Below are 21651 nucleotides of genomic sequence, written 5' to 3'. Positions count from 1 at the left end.
CGGGCATGTGCGCTGACCAGGAATAGAACCTCGATCTCCTGGATCATAGGTAAATGCTCAACCACTGAGCCATGCTGGCTGGGCACCTTTACAACTTTTAACTTTGATGGATATGTATTCGAACTGAGAATCACCTCCTGCCAACTAACAAAACATTTTAGGTATAAGTAAATAGGAAATCCACATGCAATGTTAATGTTCTTTGGATTTGCTTTCAAATTACACCATTGATCTTAAAGATTAAGCAGGTCCAGCTCTTAAAGATTATGGAAACATCCCCAAGATGCAAACGTGTAACTGCCAGTAGGCAAACATTATGATTCAGGATAATCTTTAAAATGTATGTGTAAATTCAACTGTTTAGACTCAAACTTCAACTGTGATGTGCCTGTATAGACAAGAATATGCCAGTGTATTGAGAAGTGTACGTCAGAACAACTGAAAAAAAAAAATTACACATTTAATGTCATGTTCTTCCCCACCACCCCAGCTTCCCAACATTAGAAGCATTAAACTAATTTTACTGAAGATGTAGTCTTAGAATTAAGGTAATATTATAGTCAATACCCAATCTCACCTTATACTGCTGAACTTCTCAACATGTACAACTTTCTGCTTAGTGCTGTAATAATTTAGAGGGGAAAAATACTAACCAAGAACGGGAGCTGAAGTCTTCTGTTGTTGATAAGAAGCCATGATGCTGTTTGAAGTAGAATTGGGACCCAAAACCTAAGCAGAAAGTAAACTGTATCAGCAAAGATGATCGATCTTACGCTTCTGTGACTGCAGTACCCAAGGCCAGATCTCTGCCAGCAGTAAATAGTCCGTTGTTTTCGTTGGTATGGTGGCGAACACAGTAATCCTCTTTCCCTATTTTAATTTGCCCGTTTCTCCAGTCTCAACTCAGACCTCTAAATCTCCTTTGTATCAAAAGAACAAGGTAATGATGGGGGTTAATAGAAAACCTAGGAACCTCTCCTGCATGTGAGGTCTCCGACTCGCTCATGTATGCAGGGTTCCGATATGTATGTCTATATTAAATTTGGTTTTCTCTTGCTGAAAAAGAAAGAAAACCTACAACAATATATGCCTGATCCTTTCCAAATGAGCAAGCAGACCCTGTGGGGAAGAGGGAATCTTACAAGAGGCTATAGAATACACAGGATATCAAATTGTTCTCAAAGACTTGTGGGAGTTTTTATATTAAGATAAAAAGGCACATACCATGGACTAGAATGACAATTCTGCACATGTGTTCAGGGTAAACAAGGGACTTCACAGGAATTCCACAGCTGCACAAGCCTGAGTGTGTGCACGCCAGGCCCCCTGCTTTGCCTCCACTCAGTTCTGCAGGGTGAATTGCAGGCAGCCCCTTGGTGGGACCCTGAGCAGCAATGGCATGTGCTCGTGACTCATGGTATCCTGCACGTATACCATCACCATACTTTAGCAACCAAAGCAAAACCACAATATTCCTGGTCATTTTCCCTAAAAGACTCATTAAGTTGGTGACTTAGAAGTTAGTGTGATCTGAATAAGGGAGGGCAGAGGAGGGCATAAGGAAGCACTATAAATTGCTAGCTTTGAAATTACTAGAGTTTTAAAGGTGATCACTTTTCTTCTAGGAAATACCTATTACAGTAAATTCAAGTATTTGTGAGGGTAATGATTCTTAGTTGCTTTTATTTTTATGAATTGTAAGATGCTTTTACATCTATGCTCTTATCTAACATTCAAAACATATCATCTTCTGCATGATAGCTTACCACGCAGAGAGAAATGAAAGTGAACATCACCTAGGTCACAGTGTAACAGTCACTGTACAGTCAAACATAAAATCTCAGTGACAGCTTCAACATAAGCCTCGGATAATTGAACTGTGGCACAGTATGAAATGATGAAAAAATGCACATTCCATCTTTGAGGAAAACTTACAGGTGTAACTGACTGCTGGTGGCTGAGAGTCCAAATTTCTGGAAGGGACCTTTCCATTAGCTGCAGAGTGTCTTCGAAGGCCTTCTGTAACTCCCTTCCTTGCTCATCAAACTCGAAGAGAAAGAGCACCTTTAAAATGCAGTGTAGTTCGTCTAGAGAACAGAAATGTGAGAGAGGTGTGTTGTGTCCTCAGCTCCAAGCTAGAATCATAACATAATTTCTCTCTCAAACGAAAACCATTTAATACCACACTACGGTTGCCATCTCCCACATTTCCCTCTCTCTTCCCAAATGCTGGAGTCATTCAATGTATCTACCACAAAAGGAAAAGCAAACACACTGAGGCCCCAGGCAGGAAGCAGTCTCCACAGTCCTTTATCTTCAGCTCTAGGCTCTCCCAGCTCGAGTACATGGAGAGCAAAAGAAGAAGGCTTCTACGTTACCAGCTGGGAAGGGCTGTTTCAGGAATGTGCCCTAAAATGACACTTCATGCTGACAGTTTTGGTCTTTTCCTCAAGTCGGGGAAACTGTATCTTTACTATGTACTGAATTCTGTCTGTCTGGGCTGCCCATTTACTTAACTGTCTGTGGGCAAGACTCGTCAGTCAGTATTGAGTAAATACCTTTCAATTTTTCAGTGCTCTGTACCACTTCATTCAAAGCCTCCAACAGGGCTAGCTCCTCCAGGGGGTTCCCTTCTTTGAGGCTGTGCTTCTTCCGCTCTGCTTTACGGCGATTTTTAGATGATCGCCTGTTAGAAATTAGAGAGATATTTTATAAGAGATCTCCTTGTGCTGAACATACTGAAATGAATGTACAAGTTGGCCACTAACTTTCTGAGAAACCAGGCATCTACAGATGATATATGTATTTGGGAGAAATGGTAATGAGGTGTTAAAGTGATATAAAAAAATAAAACTTGGGAGAGGCAAGCCTTACAGGCAGGAATAAGGAAAACCCTAAAAAGTAATGTCTGGCCTTGATGCTTTAATTAATATACAAAGTAAAATGATAATAAGAGCTGGAACAATTACTAGAACATCGAACTTGAATTTTATAATAAAAAACAAGTTTAAAGGCAACAAAATAAAGCTTAAATAAGATACAGACATACTAGATTGGAATTTGAATATAATAAAATACATATGAATCCCATATTCTTTCCACCCTCAAAGGTCTGTAATATGCCACTTCTTTTTTCTGGGACTCTCTCACCCCAACTCTTAAAAGCCCAGTTCTAGTTGTCTTTCTTGTAGTTTCTGATCGCCCCGCACATCCTCAAGATCAATTTAGCTTAAATATATAATCTTGCATTCTTCAGTCTCCCAAGTAAGGCTATAGCTCTTATAACTCATATCTCCTTAAAAGTTTTTCATAACCTCTTCTACAACTAGCATATGTGTGTTCAATAAATACTACAAATTGCTACACTGAGTAAAAGTGTGATCACTTACATTTATTTCCTTTCAATCCTTATTTTGAATTACAGAAGCCTAAAATGTTTTTTCTTTATAATCTTTTTATTTTTTCAGTGCCCATCCATTAAAGTCACTTAATGTTTATTAAGTGAATAAAATCAGATGTGTTATAAACTGAGTATGCAGTGTAAGGTCCTTGTGGGCACTGGGTAAGCACACAGGCCACGAAGCTGCAGCATAAACACATGATCACCAAGTCTAATCTCCTGGATGTGCTGGGACAGTCCCTGCACAACTTCCAGAAGACTTTGAATGTCCTCCGGCTCCTGCCGCAATGTCCTGGTGGAAAATCGACCCACCATTTACTTGGACCCACCATTTCTCCATGACCCAGGGCAAGACAGGTGCGATGGATAAACATGATACGTACGCTGATATCCTGGAGTTGCTATGGGAATATCTGCCACTCACGTCACTGCCATTCATGACGCTGCTTGTTTCAGAGAAGAGGTCAGACTGTTGACCACGGGATGCCTCATCATCTAGAAAAGAACCAGATGCGGAAAGAAAACTCCCTGATAATATGGGTTTTTTTTCAGTGGGGTAAGTGGATTATAGTTAACTAGGGCATATCTAAGGATAGATGAAAATTATTACAAAATTGATCTCAAAATGAAATATTAAATACAGTTATTATATATACCAGTACACCAGTACCTAACCTCCTTAGTCTTTTCTTCCTTTTTATTAAAGCAAAAGAACTTTTAGAAATGAGGAGACTCATTTTGTAAACCACTCTGATTGGGTGGGGTGAGGGGAAGGTTTGGCACAGTTCTTCCCATTTGTGCTTGGTCCTGCTCCCAAGCCCTCCTGACACACACAGACACACAGCCCCGAAGGGCTTTCACAGAGGCCTTAGACTTCCCACAACACAGTGCGCACCCTGCAGGAGGCACAATAAGCAGCTAAGACAAAGCATGATGTTGTCCACTGGCCCCGCCCACCCCAACACCAGTGGCTTCTATGTAATACTCACCCAGGTAGACACGCTGTGCTTGCTCCTTGAGCTCTCGAACCACCAATAAGCGTTTTTTATGGTGACTGAAAGTGGCTGTCTGAGAGTCTAGAAATGCCATATAGTTTTTCTGGGCTGGGGGTGCAGATGGAAAATAATTTCAGCATGATGTTTAAGCAGAGAGAGAAAACTAGAGCAGGAGGAGTGAGAGAGTTGGAATTTACCAAAAAGAAATAGGTTACTAGGTTTTCCAGGCAAGATTTTTTCCTTAATGAGTATTAACCTACATCGTTTTAGGAGAATGAACTAGAGACTGAAATTCCAGACCTTAGAGCTCATCAACATCCTGCCAGAATACTCTCTACCACTAAATGTACAAAATCACCTGAACAAAGACTTAATATCTAACCCAAAGCAGAAAAGGACAGTACAGGAAGCTGTTAACAAAAAATAGGAGGAAAGTCACTGAGATGCTTCCTAAACACAGGTGTTAGGCCTCTGCAGATGAACTGTCAGCACTTTTCTAGGTTTTCTATAGTGGAGAATACTTAAGTAAGAGCTGGCTAATGGAATTTCTGCTGTGGGCCAGAAAGGATGAGTTCAGTGCCCAGTTATGGGCACCTAAAGTGAATGGTACAGAAAGAACCCTCCCACAGTTTACATTAGGATGGGGGAGGAGGGAGCAGGCAGGGTACAAATGTGAATACATGTCAATGTCAGGAAGGCCAGACTGTATTTCTATGTAGGCTGTGCTAAAATTGGCAGAGCTGTAAGTCAGCCCCCTGCTCCCAAAGGTTTCTAGAAGTCAAACTCATGTCCTCCTTTTCAGCTATGCTTATAAGGGGTCACAGCAACCACCAGAGTATTCTAGAACTGGTAACACTCATCTGTTCTCTAGGAACCATCGACTTCATTTGCAAAGGCTCTTCCTTTCACTTTTTATTCTGAAAAAATTTCAAACCCATATAAAAGTTGCAATAGTTCAATGTACATACATAAACCCCACACAGAAACTAGATTTATCAATTCTTAACATTTTGACATATTTTGGGCTTACTCTGTTTCTACACACTCTCTCTTACCATTATTTTTGTGAAAAATTTGGAGACTAAGTTGCAGATATGATACCTCCTTAATACTTCAGCTGCTCTCTCTTAAGAATGAAGATATTATTTAATATTATCTAATATAAACGTAATTATTAAATGTAGGAAATTGTGCATTGACACAATACTACTCCTTTCAAGTTAACAAACTATTCCTAAATGCAAAGACTCTTAATCTTATCTTATCACAGCTTTATAATCTTCAAATACTTCATGTGTTACCATTTAACTGGTCAGCATATGAAAAACTCTGGTCAGAACTGAGTATTACACCAGTGGAGAATTCTGACTGACTCCATTTAACACAGGAGTCAAGGGTGTAATAACACAGGGAGCACTCTCCCACCTCGCCCCTCCCCATCTCTATGCTTCCAAATGAGAAATTCTATTGAAATGTAACCCTCACCTTCTAAAACGGAAGGCTTTACGTTGGTTTCTATAATATCCAGTCTATTATATTTGTAAACCTAAAAGGAAAAAGATAATGATTTTAGGCAGGAAAAAGTCAAGTTGCCAGAAAGGTAAGATACTTGGAAAGAAGTGGATCCCTCTCAGAGATGATCAGGGTGTTTTTCAGAAGAGTAAACCTCCTATAAGACAACCAATGGAAATGCAATTCATTTCAGTAGAAAGCAACAACATTTCACATTTAGAGGACCAACTAGTTCCCAACACCAAGAATAAATTTTTAAAATAGTTTCAAAATCACTGCTTGTCCTTAGACTAGGAACCTGAACTACCACTTCATTTCACAGGCTCAGAAGGCAAGGGCCTCCAGCTGACTCTGTCCCTCCTGTACTCACGTTCTGCTTAGCACCTAACACTGGGAGGATTATAAAAGTTCTCCTACCAGTCTCAGAGCTTCTTCCCAGGCAGCTCCTTCTAACAGCAAGAGCACAGCTTCTTCATAATCCTGACGAAGGAACATCAAGGCAAATAGCAGATTAATGGAGCCAGCGTGTCAAATGCCTCTCTCTGCCTTGCCAACTACCCTACAGTCCCAGTTCTAGCATCATGCCTGGGTACATGCTCAATTCATACTGATCCAAAAGACAAAGGAGGGCATGCATTCTGCAAATAATGAAGAGCACATGGCAAGTACCATCACCCTATATCCCTGAGCATCAAAACTATCACACAGGTCTGTTAAAAATGCATTTCCCTCTGGTGGGGGGTGGGGGTGGGGTTTGCTCAGTTGGTTGGAGCGTCATCCCGTACACCAAAAAGGCTGTAGGTTCAATTCCGGTCCTAGGTTTCAGGTTAGGTCCCTGGTCAGGGTATGTATGGAACGCAAACGATCAATCAATGTTTTTCTCTCTGACATCAATGTTTCTCTCTCCCTGTCCCTCTAAGTCAATAAAGAAACATATCCTCAGGCGAGGATTAAAAAAAAACCCAAAAAGCCCATTTCCCTAGCATTACCACGAGGTTTGATTCAGCAGGTTTAAGTGGGCTCCCGAATTAACAAATCCATACTTAGAAAAGACTGGAATAGTAATCTTCTAAACTTTTTTTTTCTCTTTTAATGTTTATTTTTTTGTTTTATTTTAAAAATCTTCAAACCTGCAGAAAACTGAAAAATAAGTATAATAAACTCCCTACAGTCTTCAAACATTTTTGATGCTTGTACCCATACCAGTAAAAATTTTGATCCTGTACCCCAATATATTTATTTTAAATTTATGAATTTATGAAGCATATAAAACAGAAATATAAAAATTTTAAGAAAGAATCAAGAGATGTTAGAATTCAAAAGCATTATGTGAGTGAAGAAAGCCAAACTAAAAAGACCACATACCAGATGGTTCTGTTTACATGAAATTCTAGAAAAAGCAAAACTAGTGACAGAAAGCACATGAGGGGTTGTGCTTTCTTGATAGGGGCGGGGAGTGGGGGGAGAAGACTGACTGAAAAAAGGGGAGCTAGGGAACTTTTTGGGGTATGAGAAATGTTCTATATCGTGACTGTAATGGTAGTTACACAACTGTAAACATTTGTCAAAACTCACCCAATTGTTAATTTAAAATTAGTAAATTTCATTGTATATAAACGACATCCTAACTAAATAGATATAAATATATAAATTAAGTATATATGAATTAATCTTCATTTACAAAGAAAAAAATGGTGACATCTTATCCATGTAATTAACCCTCTTAGTATATCTTGGTATATCTTTCTGTTGCAACCTCTTTATTTGTTGTATGTGCTGATGAGTTGGCTCCGATTCCTGGCAACCCTATAAATGAGTAATGTCCAGTGTCCTCTCCTGAACAGCCCTGCTCAGCTCCTGCAGATTCATGCCTATGGCTTCTTTTATGGAGCCAATCCATCTCATATTTAGTCTTCTTTCCTCTTTTCTTGCTGCATTATGCATATAATGCATATTTTACTCGTCGTTTTCAGCCAATCACTGAACATATTTTCTTTCCAGGATCTAATGAAATTTTAGTTATCTCTTTTCACTCACCCTTCTTACATAAAAGACAGTAAAGTATTTTAAAAGTATGATTATGTTATGCAAGCTTGCCCACTAGTAACACCTGTAAAAACACTTTCTTACCAAAGGCCCCAAATTTTAGAAGGCAATAATCTCTGGTGTCAACTGTGTGCATGGGTCCTGTTAGCCTGTGGCCAGTGTCAGTGCATAGTTTCATTATTTTCACAATAAATCCTACAATTCCATCGAAAGTTGGTATAAGTACTTATCTTTATAATCTGCTGAAAAAAATCAGAACCCACTAGGCTACCTAAGGTAAAAGAGATATTTCCAACAGAGAGAGTAAGTGAAAAGCCAAAAAAGTATGTCAAGTTCAATCATTTTGTTTTACAATGGTCCTTTCTCACTGTTTCTACTTGGCAAGTTAACATAAAAAGTACGACTTCCTTGAGATTTAATTTAGTACACTCTACTAAGGTCAAACCACTATTACAGGATTAGTAAAGCTCTTTGGTGTTCTACGTCACAGAACTTATACAGAGATCTATTGAATTTAGATTTCCGAGTCAAGTCAGCAAGATGGAAGACCTGTAGGGCAAACTATTTCTGAATGTCCTAATTACCCACACACAATACTTTTTTTTTTTCCATTAAAAAAAAAATCTATTGGTTGATTTTAGAGAAAGGGAGGAAGGGAATGAGAAAGAGAGAGAGAAACATCAATTTGTCATTCCATTTATTATTCATGCATTCATTGGATGATTCTTGAATGCGCCATGGTGTACTGAGGCGACACTCTAACCAAATGAGCTACCCGGCCGGGGCCTACCCACCGTTCTTTTAATTTTCATGATTCATAAGGTACAACTACAAAGTCCTTTGCTTGTTAATGGGAGAGTTTTAGAAGAGAGGAAGGAACTGAGCTTACCTGGACATACTGTTCCAAGACTGTGGCTGCCTCACTGTGCTTACTTTGCTCAACTAGCTTTCCTGCAAAGAGAACAAGAAGCATTTGACCATAGTTGGCTTGCTAACAACAATTTTACCAAAACTCAAGTTGAAATGGTTTTTGGTAATACTATTTAAGTAAAAATGGTCTCATAGAAATTGGAGTTTGAACTCCACAGAGTATACATTCACAGTGAACTGCTTTAAAACAGCATTTTCAAAAGTACTAAGGCTATTCCATAGGATAACAAAAAAAGTACCAAAACACCATTCTCAGATCAAATAAGTTTGGGAAGCACTGGATAAAACAAAGTTAAACAGACTCTTCTGCTCAACTTTTTCATTAATATGTCTTCATTATGTATCAAACTACGTACTTTGTGAATTTCTTTGAGGGAAAGAAGCAGGGATACCGTGGAGACTATCTTTTTTTTTTTTTTTAATATGTCCTTATTGATTTCAGAGAGAAGGGAGAGGGAGAGAGATAGAAACATCAATGATGAGAGTCACTGATCAGCTGCCTCCTGTACCCCCCTACTGGGGATAGAGCCCACAACCCAGACATGTGCCCTGACCGGGAATTGAACCTCAGTCTCCTGGATCATAAGTTGATGCTCAACCACTGAGCTATGCTGGCCAGGCTGTGTAAGCATTTTTCATGGCTAATTTTGACTATAAATGACTTTCACATCTCATGCTAAATTTAGATTGTAACTACCATTCAAGATAGTCTCTATGGGCCTGGCCAGCATGGCTCAGAGGCTGATCATCAACCTAGGATCCAGGAGATCGAGGTTTGATTCCCAGTCAGGGCACATGCCTGGGTTGAGGGCTCGATCCCTAATAGGGGGCATGCAGGACGCAGCTGATCAATGACTCTCATCACTGATGTTTCTCTCTCTCTCTCCCGCCTCCTTCCTATCTCTGAAATCAATAAAAACACTGGAAAAAAAAGAAAAGAAAAATGCTTACATAGGCATGCATATGGGTAACTGTCCTAGTATCTCTTATCCATTTTTTCCTAATAGGAGAGACTGCTGTTTGCTTGGTTGAGCACTAGGTGGAGATAGTTGGCTTATGTTTGGGGTCAGGCAGTATTTTTAGATCCTAGAATCATACTCAGCCCAGTTGAGATAATCACCCTAGGAGAGGCACACAGAACCCAAGGCTGACTAAGAGGCTGGCAAATTCATGCTCCTATCTCATGCTAACTCCAGGCCACGTTATCACTGACAAAACCAGGTAGGGTCACCTCCACGATTTAAACAGCTGTCTTTTCTTTCCTTTGCTGGCTTATGTAAATTAACTGTTAATGTGCACACAAAATGACTCCACCATACATTTCTCAAAAACCTCTGGCCACTGCCTCCCCCACCATTTTCTGCTAAATATGTGGGAGAACTAGGTGTACTCTACTGTAAGGCAAACAGCAAGCTAAGAGTTGTAAAGAATATAAAAAAAGAATCACAGATCACTGATCATAGAACTAGAAGGTATAAACTACCAATAACATCAGTTTCTAAAGCAGAAGTAACAATGGAGACAGAATGAATAACTAAAAGGCCTAAAATAAAAAATTCTCAAACTTGTAAAAGATTTCAGCTTGGAAACTGAACGGACTTATCGAAGAGCCTACATACAGATCTAATAACCAGAAAATGCCAGAAAAAGAAAAGTGATAATCTTACACGTTTCTATGATCCCAAGGAAAAGACTAATTCAAATAACTACAGAGAATACGTATATACATTTAATAGGACGTAATTTGGAATTTTTTTCAGGAATGCTTTTTTTCCTTAAAGATAATAATTAATAAAGATATAATATTTACAAGTCTCCTAAAAGGGTAAGAGGAAAACATACCAACCAATCACTTCCAGCACAGGACCCCTACTGGTCTCTTCTCATAGGCAGACCTTAACCTTTCCTCCACTCTGAGAAATCAGACTCCAGTATACACCTCTGGTCCAATCAATCCTTAGACCCTGAAACACCTAATCTGCCTTTATTTCTAAACAGCAAATGCTTATACATTTGGCCTCTTCTCTTACCTCATTTCTGGAAATTACTATTATAGTTTCCAATAACCTGTTGTCTATACCTGAATGGCCTCACCTCAAAATTCATCTTTACCTTCATACAGGGCACATGGCCACCCAGTACACTTCATACAGGGCATGGCCACATAATGCTAGTTTTGGTGAATGAGATGGAGAAGTGATAGTGTAATTTCCAAGTCATTTCCAACTTAAAGGTAAGTGTGCGCCCACACTTTCGATTTCCCCCTCCCCAAGGAATGGAATGCAGGTACAGCTCTCTGCCCAAGAGATGGCAGAGCCACACAATGGAAGGACTTGTCAGAAGAGAGAGAAATAAAGTGCTTCCTTTATTATACCATTGTGTCTTAGGGCTCCTGTTGTAGCAGTTTAACCTTTAGTAAACCATTCCAAATTAACTTTTATTGAGTATGAGACTGCCTTAAGGTATGCAGCTCTAAATTTCTTTGCAAAGTTGCCAAATAAAACAAAAAAAAGAAACCAAAAAATCTCTGGAGAAGCTCTCATTTTGGAGAACTTAAAATGACAGTGTTTACCTGCCAGATCTCTGCCAAGGCGAGCCAACTGTTCTTGGCTCAAGTGAAGCTGCGCTGCCACACAGAGAGCTTGCTGCCAGCTGCCGGCTGCCAGAAAGGCATCAAGAGCTTTTTCATGGGCACCACAGCGGGCAAACACCAGTCCCCCTGGCTCGTAGAGGTGCTCCTTCATCAGGTGTTCCCCATAGGCAATGCTGATATCCTGTGACAAGAGGTATAGGGTTGGTGAGGAAGGGTCACGATCACTCTTTAAATCTCCATTGTAGGTTGCCTTAGTCGCTATACTTCAAACTCTTGAATTACTTAGGAAAACCTTACGGTTAGTCAGTGAATTCAATCATTCTTCCACTCAAAACCTTACTGATGATGTGTCATCTGTTCACTCAGCAAAGTATCTGACATATAAGAAAAGCTAAACAGATGTTTGTTTAAACAAACAAACCAAATGTTATCCCTTTATCCTGAAATAAATGAAAAAAATCTGCCCTCTGTAGGACGAAGGCTAGGTTTCCGGCCTGCACAAGTTCTTCAAAAGAGGAACAAGTCAGGGCCACCGCCCCAGATAAGAAATTTGAGGTGAACTAATTTGCCTGAAGATGAACCTTGAAACCAAGGACAGTGTTATGGACTCGGGACCCTAACCCCTTTCCAACTAAGGCACAAAGCGAAACCAGGAGAGCCTCGTTCTTACACAACGCACCTTGTACTGCTGCGAGTCTGGTGGATATAACTTCAGAGCTTCGTTATACAAGTTCTTATCTTTTATTAAGTTTAAGCATTCTGGGAAGTACTCAGGTCCTGCAGAAATAAGTTTCATACACACACAAGCTTAAGACTTTGGAAGCAGAAAGAATTTCACGTTTACCAATGATCCCTAAACAAAAACAAGGGACTTTTTCAAGACCTGCATAATCAGAGATCTGGAGGGTGGAATCCAGCAACTTGAATTTCAATGAGCACCATTGTTGGTTCCGAGGTATTAAAAGCACTGACTGGGATCAGAGTTCGACTTACAGTAATTTTTACACTATCCCTGATGAATTACCATCCAGCCTAGTTTGCTCAACCTGCTTACTAAGAATCACCCAGGGAACTTACTAAACATATACACGCCGAGTACTACCCAGCCCAACTGAATCAGATTCTCCATGGAAGCCAGAAGCTGAGCTTAACAAGCCCCCCAGGTGACTCTTCCTTGTCCCCATCCCAACCCTCAGGGAAGAATTGCAACTGCTGACGCCAGAGGCTGCAGCCCGGGACAGGGACGGGGTGGAGCAGAGCACCTGGCACAAGGACTAAGACTGAGGCTTTCAGGCCATGGTCGGGGGACATCTAGCTCCTGATAAACCAGGTTTCCCACAGGTGTTTGCAAACACCATGGGAAGAGTGAACTATCTACCATTCTGATTTTGAGACAATGAAGTGAATTTAGGAGGTGATCATTCTTAACCCTAAAAGGATCTGCTCTGTTGCTTTAGCCACAGAGCTCCTCAGTTCTTTAAAAAATACTTGCTTTACCATCGGCTTCTCAGAACATATAAAATAAGGTGCACATATGTAACTGTTAAAGATTTCAGGAGTGGAAATTGAAATCAGTCTCTTTATAAACTAACATTTTGTTTTAATTTATACCCTGCCTAGTTCCAAAAAAAATTTAAAGCAGAAATAAACACATTAACCCTCATACTTACCACATTTGCTGAGGTGGCCAATGGCTTTTTCATACCGTTTCAAGTATTTGTCTATGGTGAACCGCTGGTAATTAGTTTCCATTTTCTTAAGGGTGTTAAGAAATGGAAGATATTCTTTGGGATCCTAAAAAAAATTATAAATAGAACTTTATTGCTTGTGATTATCTTCACTTATAAAAATAAATATATAATGATTATAGCAGTAAGTCCAAAGCTACAAAATTTTAATAGGTATATTATTTTTATATAACTTATAAAAGTCAAACTCCATAATACAACTTCTGATGAAAATGCTTTAGCATACGGTGCTACTCATTTTCATTAGGAATAATGATTTCCTTTTACCTCACTGTCACAACAGCCACTCATTTCATAGGCTAATAAGGAAAACAAGGTTCTAATCTGTAAGCTATTCAACAAATGAGTCCAAGTTTCTCCTAAAAGTGCAAGGCCCAGTGCTTAGAGCTGTTTCCATGCCATTTCAAGCCCTCCATTTGCAAAGGCAAGATTATACTGAGTTGGACATAAAACTCTGAGGCCCTGCCAACCAAGTTTTTATTGGCACTGATCATCTCCAGGTCAGTGCCATGCCCTGTAAGAAAATTGTTTTCTTCATGAAGAAGAGATGCTTCCTGTTCTTAATTCAATTTCACTGGCAGACAGGATGAATGTGCATGAGAATATAGGAAAAAAAATCGAGAGAGTAAATATTCACCAAATATTCACCCATGTGATGTAGGGGATACCTACAGGCCCAAACATTCAATCAACATTTAGTAAGAATCTGTTATGTACAAAGAATGCAACATAACCCTTAACCTCAGGAAAGATACAGTTGAAGAGAGGAGACAGACTGGGATGTAGGGGTAAGGCAATGGATGCAGTGGAAGCGCAGCGGGCCATCTCCTCCAGTCCGTGGGTGTAGGCAGGGAAGCAAGAATAGCTTATTGGGAGCACTGGCCAGTGTAGCTCAGTTGGTTGGAGTGTCGTCCTGATGCACTGGGATTGTGGGCTCATTCCCCGGTCAGGGCACCAAAAAAGAAAAAGAATGGCTTACTGGGAAGATGCCACTTTGGCATCCTTTGACCAAGATGAGCGAGAATTAGCCAGGTGAATGAGGAGGGTGAGAGCGGTGGGGGCCCATCTGCCCGGGGGAGGCAAAAGTCATGTTATCTGCAAAGGCATATGGTGGCTGGGACAAAAGCACTGCCTTTCCTCCACAGGCAGAGAACAGGGGACAGCGTGAAGAGATGAGGACACACAGGGAACAGATCACAGAGAGTGTTCAAGTAACATTATGGCTTCTGAACTGCAGCCTATAGTCTTAAAAGTACCACATAATTTTATTTCACTTGCTCAATCTAGCAATCAAAACACTTTGATAAACAAAGAGCTACGATAGAGAACGGTGCTTAGAAGTGTGAGCCCCTAAGACTCACAGATCTGTCTCCAGGCCTGTGCTCAGAGGACAATGTTGGCAGAACACAGCACCACCAGGAGCAGGATTCATGCTACCACGATTATATAAACAAGAACCAGAGATGGCAAAGCAGCAACTCCACATACCTTCTGTGACTTCTCGGCTACCATGAGGACCAAATCAAAGTCATAGGTCCCAAGAGAGTGATCATATAATTCATTCACATCTACCAGCAGCAGCAAGTACTTCAGGGCCTCTTCAGCACTCACACCATCAGGAACTGGGGGAGCTTTTCCTGTCAGTGTCAGAAAACAAAACAAAACAAAACCATCTGGAGGAAAGCCCACACATATAGCAACATAACCAAAACAACAAAGTAACACATTTTCTAATAGATAGATAGATACTTCTGACTTTTCTGTACATGCAGCGCTGCAAAGAATAACACAGATCTTAAAACGGCCACCCAAAGGCCACAACGTTAAATCTGTGCTGTGGCACTGGTCCTGGTCAGTGCGCTCTCCTGAGCCTGGAGGTCTGGGGACCATCGAGGCCTCGATAAAACACTGTCTGCGAAAGGGTCTCTACCTTGAAGCTCGTGTACCTTCTGCAGCACAACTTCCAGTTCTGGGGTGGTTTTCTTCACATGCGAGGTGAGGATGGAGAGGCAGTACCTGAGGCGAGAAGCGAAGAGCACCACCAGGATGAGGGCAACGAACAGGGCAAGGACAGCCAGGGCAAGGACAGCCAGGGCAACGACAGCTAGGGCAAGGACAGCCAGGGCAACGACAGCTAGGGCAAGGACAGCTAGGGCAACGACAGCTAGGCGCTTGCTATTCACAAGAGGCTGCGAACGTCGGCACACATACTTGTGAGGGTCTATGCTCTCCATGGCGGCTCGCATGGCATCACAGATAAGGTCCACTTTGCTCCCCTCGGGGCCCCTGGACCGTGGGGCAGTGTCAGGAACTGGTGAAAGGTACATGGTTGTTGTGACATCTTCTTCCCTAAGAACAAGTGTGTATTAAAAGACTGCTAACTGAACATGTGTCCCTCTCTCAAACCACTCACATAAACCCAGGTGTGCTGATAATAAATAAAGTAGCTTCTGGAAAACAGTTTAATTATAAAAATACTTATAGAAGGTAAAAAATGAGGAAACTTATTGAGAAATGAAAACATGTCCACAAAAGGCTTGTACAGTAATATTCATAGGTGTTTTATCCAGGCAGACCAAACTAGGTACAGTTCAGATGTGCACCAGGGAAGGAATGAACAAACTGTAGTACATTTATACAATGGCGTCCTATTGAGTGATAAGCAAGATGAACTTGTATACGTGCAAAATGGATGAATCTCAAGATATATACACTAAGAAAAAGAAGCTTTATTTACACAGAAAAGTAAGTACTCTATGAATTCATTTATAAAGTTCCTGAACATGTAAAACTGATCAATGGTAAACTCAAAAAAGTAGTTGCCTAGGGGACAGGGACTGACTGAGAAGGGACTAGGGGGACCTTGGTAAAGGTTCAGGTTGCACAGAAGTATACACTTATCAAAACTCACCAAATGGTACACTTATTGATCAGTGCATTTCACTATAAATATGATCTGCTGAGGGAACCCCGTACATAAACGATGCACTGTAGAAAATGCTATGCAAAGTGACATATTAAGAGATAAAGGTGGACCAATGTCTCCAATTACCTTGAAATTTGTCTAAAAATAGATGAGTGGACAGATGGTAAGTAGTGATAAAGCAAATACAGAAAAATATAAATTCTAGAATCTAGGTGGAGGTACAAGATGCTCATTTGACAATTCTCTAAACTTTTCTCTCTGTTTAAAATTTCTCATTAAAAAGTTGGAGAGAAAATCAATGCAGACATAAGAAGACACCATTTTATTTTAAACTCATAAGAAAAACAAATAGTTTTATGTCCACCTAAGAAGAAAGTCAAATAATAATTTTGACCTCCATACTTTAAAGGTCTCAGTTTTTAAAAAGGAAAAAGAGAAAAAATCCAGTACATATGGCATTTAAAGAGTTATAGTGATAAAAAAAATACTAAACACTGATTTTTCTCCTCTAGCTATCTACCTATTTGATTTTCTTAACCAGAAGAGAGAAAATTAAGGGTATGGCACTCATGAATTATGCAAAATACTTACTTCAATTCTGTGAAAAACAAATTAAGATGATTTACGGAATCTATCTGTTTTATGAAGGCCTCCACATTTTCAAGAAACACCTACCCAAAATAAAGGACAAAATATTTTAGCTCAGGTCCCATTAGTCCAAATCTAAAGCAGCCCAGGGAGACCAGCAGAGAGTTACCTTAGGGTTATGATCATAGATCAGATTGAGATTAATCCTCAGTTTTCTCATGCATTCAAATGCTTCTTTAAACATAAGTCTGTGAAGAGAATGGACAGAAAAGGCATTTCACAAAAACTAAGCTCCCTGGAACCAGCATGTTTTCATTATAATACAAATCAGCTCTAATGAGATTACAGCTGGAGCACCAAACCACTGCTAACGGATTTCCACCCTGAAACCACAGGATAAAAAAAATTGGCTACCAAATCCATTTACCTTCTTAAAAGGAATAATTTTGTTACCACGGCAGGCTGAGGACTGCATCCTCACAGATACATGAAAGAAAATTGTCATGGAACTTAGGTCTACCTTCTTTTTTAACAAAATAATGCAGTTTCCCCCAAACAGAGGCAGACAATGGGTAATTTCCCTCCTAAGAGTGGCTCAGGCGCTTTGGGTCAAGGGCCCCCATGTAAACCTGAAAGCCTTGGGCCTTCGACTATAATGATATACAGACACAGTTTGGTGCACAATGTCCCAGGTTTACAGGCTGCCTAAAGCCCACCAGGATCCCCTTGGGCTAGGAAGCCCTGACTTACAGGGCTTCTTTCTGCTGGAAATGGCTACTACGCCATATGGTATTAAAATCAAAGAGGGGGAAAAAAAGCCTCTGAGAATCAGATTGACATCTGTGATGCAGGTCTTCCAGACTTTTAAGTTTAAAAATCTTTAAAAGGATCCTTAGTGTCTTCACACATAAGTCATAAGAAACTAACTAGTCATATATATGGTACTTACTTGTCCAACCACTTCCGAATTTGAGCTAAAACCAGGGCTCGATGATGAACAACTTCTAAGTTTCCCCTTGGCATCTTAAAATAAATAATTCAAGATTATAATAAGTTTTTTAATTAAATAGAAAACATTTAAATACCCAGGATACACAATTTTACCTAACTTCACAGTGAACTACCACACACAGTAACATGAGCACAGTTTTAGCACAATCTAGCTGTCCTCAATATTTTGACTTTCCAGAAAAGCTTCCCTATTAGCCTTACTGGGAAGAGCCTGTACGAACACTCCTTTGTAATAAAGCTAACAGAGAACCCAGCAAGGAAATACTTAGTATAAACTATTGCAAATGATAAGAGAGCCTAAAATACAATCTGCAAGAATTGTGTGGTACTGACTGCCCAATCACAATCAGAAACATGGTCTGAAAAATCAGCTTACCTGTAATATCAACTTTGTGTCCTGGGGCACAACAGTGACAATGCGTGAACCCCTCTCCACCATCCGCAGAGTTTCCCCGTTAGATGTGTGACTGCTGCTCAGACCCGCCTGTAATGCTAAAGACACCACTGGCCTTAAGAATCACAGTCAGCACCAGCCACTCTCCATTAATTGCAGCCAAAACCGCATGTTATCCGAAATAGAAGACAGCAGTTAATAACCAGGCTACTTTGCTCACCCACTCAACCTCAAGGCCATCAGCCTTTCTGATAAACAGTCTCATCCCTTGAACTCATCCTCTCTCACAGATCCTTTGTGCATATTCACATACTCAACTTACCAACTGACTTGGAAAACACAGAGATCGGGCAGCTTCTCTCTCTTTTTTTAAAAATTTGTTGTTATAGATTTCAGAGACAGGAAAGGAGAGGAAGAGATAGATAGAAACACCAATGATGAGAGAGAGTCACTGACTGAGCCCACAACCCAGGCATGTGCCCTGACCGGTAATCGAACCATGGCCTCCTGGTTCATAGGTTGATGCTCAACCACTGAGCCATGCCAACCGGGCAGCTTCTTGCTTTCTTAGCACTACAATTATACCAAGGAATGACTCCATTTCCAAGTCAGAAGCAAAGAAAATAAGTGGGGATTTTCAGAATGAGGAAAACACACACACGGGGTGGGTGGGGGTAGGTGGGCATGGAATAGAAGAAAAAACAGAGCCAATTTCCTACAAACCATGAGGAGGAGTCCTTCAGAGGGTACAATGGAAGGTGGCCACAATGGGAAAGGAAGATTACAAAGAAGTCATAGCATGTTTTCTGTTTGGTATTTACTGGTAACTCAAAGTAAAATATTCAATTCATTATATAATAAAACTTCCTGAACAATTTTTAACTTTAGAATATTCTGCTTAAGGACTTCCTTTTCTGAAAATCTTTGCTAATTGGTGTAGAATGATTTAACTGCGGTATCATGTTGAGATAAGGGACTAAGTAATTGAACTCTAGTGGTTTTCTCCAGTCTAGGACTCTGGCGTGAAAAGCCAAAGTAAGTGAAGAACTTGAAAGTCATCAAGACTTCAAAGGACAAAAGATAGTAGAAGAGGGACTATTTTCTATTTTATACACTGAAAACTTACTTTTTAACGAAGCGTCACTCAGGCAAAAACACTGGCAGGTATGAGAATGAGTCGTCAGCAGTAAAAACTCATCATATACTGCAAATGATGTGATGTTTGAAGCAACCTACAAGGCAAGGGAGGCAAAGGGAGAATTTAGCTTTTTATTTGGAGGCAACACTGAAGAGTATCTGGCACCAAACCAAGCCTTATACCTCACTGTCATTGATGAAAAAGCGACATCTGTCAGTCAGACCAAGGACACATTCCTGAAAAGAAATAAAACTGAAATTACAACAATTCTAACCAAACTAGTTAAACCTAACCTTTTTATTATACAGTTCTACTGACCTGTGATTTCACATCTAGGTCTCTGTAATCAGGACTGAATTTAGATATGTAAGATGTGGTTGGTCCAGGGCCAAATGGAGAATGGTGCCATCCAATCCATCAGCAAGCCCTGTCATTCCTATCTCCTACATACATCTCAAATACATCACCTTTCTGCCCTTACTGCCTCCACTCCAACAGTCACTTCCACTCTCGTTCCTTTCCAACCTACTCTCCACTGGGCAGCCAGAAAAACCTTTCAAACTATGAAACAAATCATATTATTCTGCTAATTACAAATTATTAATAATTTTACTACCTTTGTTAAATTAAAAAAATCCACACTCCTTCCTATGGCCTTTCACTGAGTTCCAGCCACACTGCTTCCATTCAGTTCCTTGAATAAGCTGAGCTCTTTCCAAGCTCAAGGTGTGTACAGTTCCTTCTCCCTGGAACACTCTCTTTCTTAGGGACGTAGCTTTCTCTTTCTTCACAGCTCAGTACACGCACCACCACATCATAGAGCTTTCCACCAAAGTAGGTCTCCCCATCCTCACAGCTACCACCCTCCAATTAGCTCATTTCCCTCATTTTCCCAATGGAGGGGCTAATTACATAATCTGTTGATAGATTATAAAGTCCAGAACAAGGGGTTAAATAGCTCTTTGCTTTATAACAATTGTATCCTACCACCCACCACAATTATAGGCATTTTAATATTTGATGAATGACAACCTACTGAATACTGTTTTCAAGGTTACATTTCTGTTGTCCCCAAAAGGTATTTAATAAAACTAACTTTGACTGTTCTGTACAACTGGGGATAAAAGTTTACTGACTGTATTCTAAGTTTATACCTCCAAGGAAAGGAATTAACCACTAGATGCCAGATGCTGAGGTTCAGGGAAATGGATAACTTCTCATTGACTCAAGATTTAGTGGAGACTCAGGTCTATCTCCAAGGCCTACCCTTCTACCTAATGCTGTCAGATCCTGGGTCACTACTTAAGTGGTGAACTTTTCTGCCCTGTGTTCACTTACCTTCCCTCCAATCACGGCCAATTCAGTCTGTGTGCACGGATAAGGAATTTGAACAGGATATCCACCCGGGTTCTTCCAGGGTTCAACAACCGGAGAGGGTGACTCTGCAGGATTGGCAGATGAGGTTTACAAAGAGCTGATCTGCTCTTTGTAAGAAATTGTCACATTAATATTTACTAAAGCACTTAACATGCAATTTGGATTACTTTCCAAATGTATTCTGGGAACTCACTGAGTCCTCCAGTTCATTACAAAAGAAAACAGAGGTAGAAAACACCTGCTGCCCTCAGTTGGTTGGAGCATGATCCCATGCACTGAAAGGTTGCTGGTTCAATTTCTGGTCAGGGCACATGCCAGGGTTGCAGGCTCAATCCCCAGTAGAGGGTGTGCAGGAGGTAGCGAATAGATGTTTCTCTCTCCCTCTCCCTCCCTCTCGCTCTAAATATCAATGAAAAATCTTAAAAAAAAGGAAAACATCTGCCAATTCTATGCTATAGCTTAGGGTTTTCCAGGGCAGTTAAAAGACCTAACAATCAATGTGGCACAGAAATGTCATGTTTTTAACAATTAAACATCCAGATAAGTCATAAACATGCTTTCCTAACATTTTAATACTCACCCCAAAGGTACTTAAGTACTTGGCCACCAGCCAGCTGCAATGCTACTGTCTTGGTCTTGGAATTGCAACACAGGCCAATTATGACCCCATCCACTGTCACAGATGAACTGGCAAAGTAAAAAAAGGGAGGAAGGGGATGTGAACAGACCATTTTTCTCAAAAGTAGTGACATTTCACTGATTTTGCAAAATAGAAAAAGAAACAAGCAATTTCCTTTTGGTGCTGCTCTGCTTATTTCAATACAATATATACATAATACATACACACACACACACACACACAATGATAAACTACTGCAACCTGTCACATCACACTATTTTCCACAATATAAATAAGCCAGGTGTCTACACTATGAAGTCATCACTCCTATTCTGGCAGCAACTCATTATAACTTATTACAACTTATCACCTTC

At 40.3% G+C, this 21651-nt stretch overlaps 1 protein-coding gene across 3 annotated transcripts in view; it reads right to left on the bottom strand.

Moving 5' to 3' along the window:
- ELP1 (elongator acetyltransferase complex subunit 1) overlaps positions 1-21651 on the bottom strand; it is a 56318-nt gene that overhangs the window by 2754 nt on the left and 31913 nt on the right. For all 3 annotated transcript variants that reach the window (XM_081152069.1, XM_081152070.1, XM_081152068.1), the window contains exons 15-36: positions 21239-21345; positions 20620-20723; positions 19464-19517; positions 19270-19375; positions 18126-18241; positions 17688-17761; positions 16908-16986; positions 16742-16821; positions 15436-15573; positions 15155-15240; positions 14713-14861; positions 13147-13270; positions 12156-12253; positions 11456-11657; positions 8843-8904; positions 6325-6387; positions 5881-5941; positions 4390-4503; positions 3784-3895; positions 2559-2686; positions 1936-2087; positions 654-729 (exon numbers count right to left, since the gene is read on the bottom strand). In XM_081152069.1, the coding sequence (XP_081008195.1) occupies positions 654-729; positions 1936-2087; positions 2559-2686; positions 3784-3895; positions 4390-4503; positions 5881-5941; positions 6325-6387; positions 8843-8904; positions 11456-11657; positions 12156-12253; positions 13147-13270; positions 14713-14861; positions 15155-15240; positions 15436-15573; positions 16742-16821; positions 16908-16986; positions 17688-17761; positions 18126-18241; positions 19270-19375; positions 19464-19517; positions 20620-20723; positions 21239-21345 (2285 nt within the window). The remainder of the gene's footprint in view (positions 1-653; positions 730-1935; positions 2088-2558; positions 2687-3783; positions 3896-4389; positions 4504-5880; positions 5942-6324; positions 6388-8842; positions 8905-11455; positions 11658-12155; positions 12254-13146; positions 13271-14712; positions 14862-15154; positions 15241-15435; positions 15574-16741; positions 16822-16907; positions 16987-17687; positions 17762-18125; positions 18242-19269; positions 19376-19463; positions 19518-20619; positions 20724-21238; positions 21346-21651) is intronic.

The sequence above is a fragment of the Miniopterus schreibersii genome, assembly GCF_964146895.1.
Source record: "Miniopterus schreibersii genome assembly, chromosome: 11".
Classification (NCBI taxonomy): Eukaryota; Metazoa; Chordata; class Mammalia; order Chiroptera; family Miniopteridae; genus Miniopterus; species Miniopterus schreibersii.
The sequence above is the reverse complement of the archived record's forward strand: the minus strand, read 5'-3'. Positions and strand labels throughout refer to the sequence as shown.